Source organism: Priapulus caudatus, unplaced genomic scaffold (assembly GCF_000485595.1).
Source record: "Priapulus caudatus unplaced genomic scaffold, Priapulus_caudatus-5.0.1 Scaffold2125, whole genome shotgun sequence".
NCBI classification, from domain to species: domain Eukaryota; kingdom Metazoa; phylum Priapulida; class Priapulimorpha; order Priapulimorphida; family Priapulidae; genus Priapulus; species Priapulus caudatus.
Window position 1 is genome coordinate 2874 of NW_014579186.1, and position 7632 is coordinate 10505.

Below are 7632 nucleotides of genomic sequence, written 5' to 3' on the forward strand. Positions count from 1 at the left end.
GTACCGCACAGTGCGTATACAGAATGATATACAGTGATGTTACGATATAGAGCTATCCTCAGTCTCCCACCCCCCGGACTTCTCACGCCATCTGGATCCGCTCCGTCGTCGGAGTTTTCGGGACCGCTGGCGCCACCTGTCGGCCACCGACGGCGAACACCTCCCGGAAGCGGCGCCGGAAGTCGGCGCTGGCGACGCCGTACAGATAGAAGTTCGCGGCGTAGTTGCACATCTCAACGAAGTACGTGACGTGTAGTGCGACGAAGAACGCCGTCGTCGACAGCGCGTGCGGCCGAAGTCGCACGAGCGCCTGCAGCACGGCCGACGGCAGCGCGCAGACGACGAACGCGACGCTGAGCGAGAGCAGCAGACGCAGCAGCTGCGGCTCGTCGCGCGGCTCGGCGGCCGCCGGGCGGCGCTGCTGTAGCCGCCTCCGTCGCAGCAGCAGCTGGCGGTGCGCGCGCACAATGAGCGGGTTCAAGGCGAGCACGCAGACGAGCGGAAAGCCCTTGGAGATGATCTCACGGCCGACGGGCCACACGTCGGCGTAGAAGACGCTTGCTCGCAGGTCGGCGTTCCACCCCCACGTCGCGTACGTCGCGTTGACGACGACGACGCGCGTCTCGTACGTGCACGGCACGTTGACGACGACGGACACCGCCAGCGCGCATGCGCACGCCACCGCCGCCATCTTGGCTGTGCGGCGCGCGCGCATCGGGTGGCAGACGCTTAGGTAGCGATCTATCGTTACCAGGACGACGATGAGGTTGCTGGCGCACGTGAGGGTCCGCAGAAGGAAGAAGTTGACGTGAGTGTAGTACCACATCGTCGTCGCCGTGTGGTACGGGATGACGTCGGCGCGGATGAGAACGGACGGAGTCAGCGCGACGTTGACGGCGAGGTCGGCGACCGCCAGGGCGCGCAGCAGCGTGTAGAACGCGTCGCCGACCGACGGTCGCGCGCTGCGCCACAGCACGGCGACGTTGAGGCTGTCGCCGACCAGGCCGACGACGACGACGAGCGGGAATGCGACGCGGTAGATGATCAACTTGACGTTGCGCTCGATCGACGCGAACGGTGTCGTCGGATGCGTCTGCTTCGTCGGCGACGACGTCGTCGACGCGAATACGTCGTCTGCTCGCGGCGAGAAATTCATTACGTCACCGGTCGGCGTGCCCGCGCGTTCGGTGACGTCACCGCTCGACGTCGACGACAGAAATCCGACGACGTCGCCGATGGTGGTCGTCAAGAAGTCGCCGACGACCGTAGCAACCGATGACCCGTACGCTTCGTCGTCGCCGAGAGTAAGTGACGTGGCGGCGGCCATGTCTGCCAACGTCGTCGCGTTCGTTGTCGTCATGGTGACGGACTCCCTCGACAAAACCTGCTGGGTGAAATTGCTGTGCACACACCAACACATACAAAGATATCTGGTTAGATTCAGGAGTAAACATTCATAAATTTGTGATTTACTCCTAAAATTGCTGTGCACACACACACACACACATACACATACAAAGATATCTGGTTAGATTCAGGAGTAAACGATTTCAGCTGTGTGGCAGTTATATGGGCCTGCGTTCACTACGTAGACCGATCGTATTTAGGAAAATACGTATTGTGCGAAATACCGAATCTGAGACAATACGCGCCCCGAACGTTCACGAAGACGTGATGTCGCCGCTTCAGAAATACGTATTGCGAGCTGCGAGGCTTACTTTAAGTACTAACAAGCGTACAAGGCGAAATAAACAAAGTGCAAATGGCGCACCAACTGCCGATAATAATACGTAGACTGGTCCCGCAGCTCGACCAGTTTTTACTCGCGTTACACCTGGAACTGTCGAGCGCGAACCAGTCTAATAAATACGCCCGCTTCAGAATGCCGTGTTTTAGCAGTACACGACTGAGAAATGCGTCGTCCAAGAGATGCGGTAATTTTTCTCAGCACGGCAAATTTATACGGGGTCTGGAAGCCATCGTATTTACAATGCAAATACGCGATCTGTTTAGTTACCTGTATTTCCCCTGACCGAAGCATTTGCCTCGTGTGAACGCTAAATGGCGTGATTTCTGCTACGTAATCAAACGCTGCTTATGATCACAGAAAAAAGTTATAAAATGGCCGAGCGTCGCTTAGGAAAGTACATGATTAATGTAAACACTCGTGCGTTTTTAGTATTTTGGCATAACCACAAAATCATTGCAAAATATCCCAAACGAATCGACCGTAACATATTTGTAAATGTTTATGTAAACCAAAACCGCATAGTCTGTGAATTGAAGTACGATGTAGTGAAGAGAATTATAGATAAAAACCCTAGATATAGTCCTATCCTACCCATACGTATAAAACGGCAGCTTTCTACCCCCCTGCTTATCTGATCTCAATATGGCGGGCGGGACTTTCGCGATTTGGCTATCGAAAAGTGAGCGATGCAAGTGAGTGAGTGACCGGTCTTTTCGCCACCACGGACGTGGCGCCAATTACAACCACATATTCACTAAAGCCGCGCGGCAAACGGTGAGTAATTTTCACTCAAGTAAAATGATGTCATGCGTTCAAATTACTCACGTGTGAGGCGATTTTCGTTGAGTATTTTTGTCGCATATCGGCATCATTTTAATTTGATGCAAAATTACATACACGTTCGCACGGCTAAGCATCAAGCGCGTGCGGCCGACGGCTGCGCCCCTGCCCCCTCTGTCTCTGCCTGAACATCTTGCTATAGTCGCTGCTATATTATTTTCACCATCATGGGCGGCGATTGGCTTCCTCGAAATACACGTTTGCGTCTCAATGTGTGCACACGTCCAACACCATTAAGGCGGCAGGCTTTGATGTCCCGCTACACAAACGAGTTCGTTAGGACAGGTGAACCTTAGAGATGGGTCGGCGTGGAGAGAGAGAGAGCAAGGATAGAGAAAGGGGAGATTGAATGAGAGAGATAGAGATAAGAGATAGAGAGAGAGACAGGAAAGAAAGAGAGAGAGGCCGCGAGAGAGAGAGAGAATAGGGAGAGAGAGAGAGGATGAGAGAGAGAGAGAGCGAAGAGAGAAAGAAAGAGAAAGAGAGACGGCGACTGCGCGACGCATTGGCACGCGAAAAGGCAGGCCACTGATGCAAACGTTGCTTGAAGCCTTTAACGCTTTACCTGCCTTTACCCGCCGGCCGTCAGACAGGTGGCCGCCATCTTGCGCTATACGTTGGCTTGCAAGGCGTCCTCTCTGACGTCCGCGGCGGAAGGCGCACTAACACTCAGAAAATGAACATAACCTATATCAGTGTGTAAGGAATACAATTTCACATACATTTTGAGTGGTGCTTATTTTAAGCAAATTGGATAATTACGTAAAAATATATTGGAGTTTTTTCCAATTTCCCTAACCGCACTAAATTTGGGTCCGACCGATGTCTAATCGCGATCATTCCACATTTAGAGGTCATTACTACCACTAAGGCTGTGGATCTGGTTGAGCTCACTTTGGTTTTTTATCTATGAATATAAGGCTATCAAGAAACATGTGAGAATTTGCCACACCCAGGTCGGTACCAATATCTGGTCTGGCTCATGGCTATGTCGGATTCAGCCAAAAGATTGCCACGAGGCTAATGTAAAAATCCAAAAAGTCTAAGGCGGAAAGTTTTTTGCTTTTCTAATGGGTAAATAACAAATTCAAGCGCCTGCACGCAAATACACTGAAAACATCGCGTCTGAAGGCGAGACCAAGCTCGGTTTGGTCAACACGATGCCTCAACCTGTAAGACATCAGACTTGAGGTGGCGACGGATCGCGTGTTTGCACTGCTGTTGCGATAGGATGGAGTTGGAATCGCGCATGGGTGGAGACGCTGCGGCGCATGCCGTGTGCGTTGTGGTGTGTGTGCGTGCGCGGCTGCCCATGCGGGTCCGCAGGTATTCGCGCATGGCGCGTGTGTGGGTTACATATAGGCACATGTCCTTGCACTACTGAAGCATAGCACAAGCACACACAGCAGCAGCAGCCAGCAGGAGCCAGCAACAGCAACAGCGGCAGCAGAGACAGCTACAACCAACAACAGCGCGCACATGCAGCAGCAGAGGCAGCACAGCGCAACGCCTGAGTAACGTACGGGCTATTTATCCTGCCCTGTTGTTTTCAGTATATATTAATTTATTGTTATCAGCATGGCCATAAATCGCTTACTTGTGCAGCAGTAGTATCGTAAGCTGTAAACCTGGTCTGTTTAAGTGGAAATAAGTGTTCCTATAATTTCGACTACTATGTCCGTTCGATTTTGTTCGATTTAATTCCGTGTGTCGTGTTAAATCCTCACGAAAGCGATGAACTTCGCGACAATTTTTTTGCTACGCTCGTGGAGAAAAGAGAGTGGCATTAACTCTCGAAAAACGCATCTTTCGCTAAAAAATGACACATTCTTTGAAACAGACACAACAACGTCAATATCAATAAAATTCGCGAAACATCGTAAATATTTCCGTAATCATTAATGTAAAAAGTCATGTCATGCTTTTACATATGAAGTCATCCTGCAATAAATCGATGGACCGATGTTATGAAACTTTGGCCGGTATATTTAAACACTGCGTAGCAGCGATTTATGTGACACTTGCATACGATAAAATTGCTAGAACTGGTATGCGAATATGCTTGTGAATGCATAGGACTCGACTCGGCACGTGGTATACTCCGCATCGAACGGGCATATCCTGAGCATTCCCCCATATAATAATATTATAATATAAATATAGTTTAATATATAATAAAATATATTATTCGTACATGACGTTGACAAAATGTGTTTACGCGCGAAACGATTAGATTCACATACGAAAAGCTTACCGTGGTGATGTTCAGTGCTATTTTTTCAAAAAACACCAATTTAATTTAAATGATTGCGCCAATAGCCTCGCAATGGATTGAAAAATCTTAATAGCATAACGAAACAGCGATAAAGCAGTAATGTGTCAGGAGGAGAGAATGAATGAGCAAAATTGCTTTTAACTGTCAGCGAGCTCACGGTCATCGTAATCCAGTAAGAATCACATTGTGCATTTATAATTAAGCCATATGTAGCCACGGGATGCACGGTCGAGCGGAAGCTTGAAACTGTCAATTACACAATCAAGTATTGGGAACAAATCCGGGAAATAAGGATAATGAGAGCGGTTTAGTTTGTATAAACAAAATACTTATCTATTTCTATGTGTGAATAGATATTTTGTATTACATACATTCGCGTGCCGAGTCAACTCACTGATCAGGCGGCAGACGAACAATTGCAATCATTGACAACAGCGACGCCATCTACGACAACTTGTCTCTCTGTAGTTAGGGTTAGGGTTAGGGTTTAGGGTTTAGGGTTTAGGATGACGTTTCATTACGCTTTCAATTACGATTTTCACTACGTTTGTCAAGTTAACGTTTTCATCTGACAACAGCAGACACGCTATCACGAACAACTAGTCACTGCTGTAGTTAGGGTTAGGTTAGGGTTAGGGTTAGTGTTAAGAGCGGATTTCAATATAACGCTTTCATTACGTTCTCAAAGCGTTGTCAATTACGTATCCATTGACAACACAGTCGACGCTATTACACGACAACTGTGCACTCTGTAGTTAACTTGGAAATCGGATCAGGCGCTGTCATCAGATCAAAGCAAATGCTGTAGCGTAACATGAATGTCAACGTGACAACAATTTATCAACCCGAGACACTAAACAAAACAGATGCGCAAGCACCACGCACACAAGCGCATCGATATGCGTGCATACCACAATTAAGCATTTTACCACGCGCGCACGCACTGCTCGCATGCATGCATCCGCTCGCACAGCACTACGCCACCAGCAACGCAGGCGCTTCGCGTTCTATTATGATAATAAACAGGAGTAAATAGAATTACAAATTTATTGATGTCTAGATTATAACCAGATATCATGTGTGATGTGTGTGTGATGTGTGTGTTGTGTGATGTGTGTCGTGCTGCGTGTGTGCACGTGCGCCGTATGCGTGTGTGTGGTGTGTGTTTGTTGTGCTGTGCTGTGTGTGTGTGTGTCGTAGCGTGTGGTGTGTGTGTGTGGGGTGTGTGTGTGTGGCTGTGTGTGTGTGTGTGTGTGTGTGCGTGCGTAGTGTGTGGTGTGTGTTTGTGTGGTGTGCGTGTGTTCGTGCGTGTGTGTGTGTGTGTGTAGTGTTGTGTGCGCGCGTGTGTGTGTGTGTTGTGTGTGTGTTGTGGGTGTGTGTGTTGTGTGTGTTGATTGTTTTGGTGTGTTTGTGTGTGTGTGGTGTGTGTTTGTATGTGTGTGTGTGTGTTGTAGTTTGTGTTTTGGTTGTAGTGCCGTGCGTGGCGTGTGTGCTGTGTGCCGTGACGTGCGTGCGTGCCGTGCGATGCGTCTGCGCGCGTGCGCTGTAGCGTGCGGCGTGCGCCGTGGCGCGTGTGGCGTGCGCGTGTGCTACGCGCGCGCGTGCGTGCGTGTGCGTCGGGCGTGTGCGTGTGAGTGTGCGTGTGCGTTGCGTGTGCGCCCGGTGTGCGTGTTTTGCCGTGTGTGCGTGTGTGAGTGTATGCGTGCCGTGTGTGCGTGTGTGCGGTGTGTGCGTGTGTGCGTGGTGTGTGTGTTGTATTTGTGTATGTGGTGCGGTCGTGCGTGTGTGCGTGTGTGTCGTGTGTGGCGTGTGGCGTGTTGCGTATGTGTGTGTGCTGTTGTGTGCTGCGGCGTGCGTGCGTGCGTGTGTGTGTGTGCGTGCGTGCGTGCTCGTGTGTGTGTGTGCGCGCGTGCCGTGCGTGCGCGCGGCGCGCGTGCGTGGTCGTGCGCGTGCGCGTGGCCGTAGCGCGTGTGCGTGCGCGCGTGCGTGCTGCGTGTGCGTGGGGGGGGGTGGGTTTTTTTTTTTTTTGGCGTGTGCGTGTGCGTGTTGCAGTGTGCGCGTGTGCGCAGTCGTGCGCGTGTGCGCTGGTGTGCGGCTGTGGTCGCGGTGCGTGTGTGCGTGTGTGCGTGTGTGTGTGTGTGTGCGGTGCGTGTGTGCGTGGTGTGTGTGTGTTAGTGTGTGTATGTTGTGGTATTGTGTGCGGTGTGTGCTGTGTGACGTGTTTGGTCATGTGGGTGTGTGTGTTGTGTGTACTGTGTGTGTGTGTGTGTGTGTGTGTGTGTGCTGTGTGGGTGGTGTGTGTGTTGTTGTGTGTGTGTGTGTTGTATGTGTAGTGTGTGTGTGTGTGTGTGTGCGTGTGCTGCGGGTGTGCGTGTGTGCGTGTTTGCGTGTGTGTGTGTGTATGTGCTGTGTGCTTGTGTGATGTGTGGTGTGTGTGATGTGTGTAGTGTGTGGGCTTGTGTGATGATGTGTTGTGTGTGTTTGTGTATTGTATGTGTGGTGTGTTCGTGTGTGCGTGGTGTGCGGTGTTTGTTGCTTCGTGTGTGTGTGTGTTGTGTGTGTCTGTGAGTGTGTGTGTTCGTGTCGTGTGTAGTGTGTGTGGGTGCTGTGTATGGTTCGTGTGTGTGTGGTGTGTGGCGTGTCGTGTGTTGGTGTGTGTGTGTGTGTGTGTGTGTGATGGTGTGTGTGTTGTGTAGTCGTGCGTGTGTGTTGTGGTGTGTGTTGCAGCAGCAATTTTAGGAGTAAATCACAGAATTTTATGGAATCG

General features: G+C 50.7%; 1 protein-coding gene across 1 annotated transcript; it reads right to left on the reverse strand.

Moving 5' to 3' along the window:
- Positions 1-82: 82 nt before the first annotated feature.
- On the reverse strand, positions 83-1360 carry LOC106818269. Its single transcript, XM_014822991.1, has 2 exons — positions 752-1360; positions 83-622 (listed from the first exon to the last, which is right to left on the reverse strand). Exons 1-2 carry the CDS (start codon positions 1358-1360, stop codon positions 83-85), a joined length of 1149 nt encoding a protein of 382 aa, XP_014678477.1.
- Positions 1361-7632: the final 6272 nt, after the last annotated feature.

Excerpts from the sequence above, each read along its gene's own strand:
- LOC106818269 (XM_014822991.1), bottom strand. The coding sequence starts at position 1,360 with ATGACGACAACGAACGCGACGACGTTGGCAGACATGGCCGCCGCCACG. Across the intron at positions 623-751 it reads GCAACCTCATCGTCGTCCTG|ACGCGCGTCGTCGTCGTCAA; the intron begins GTAACGATAGAT and ends TGCACGTACGAG.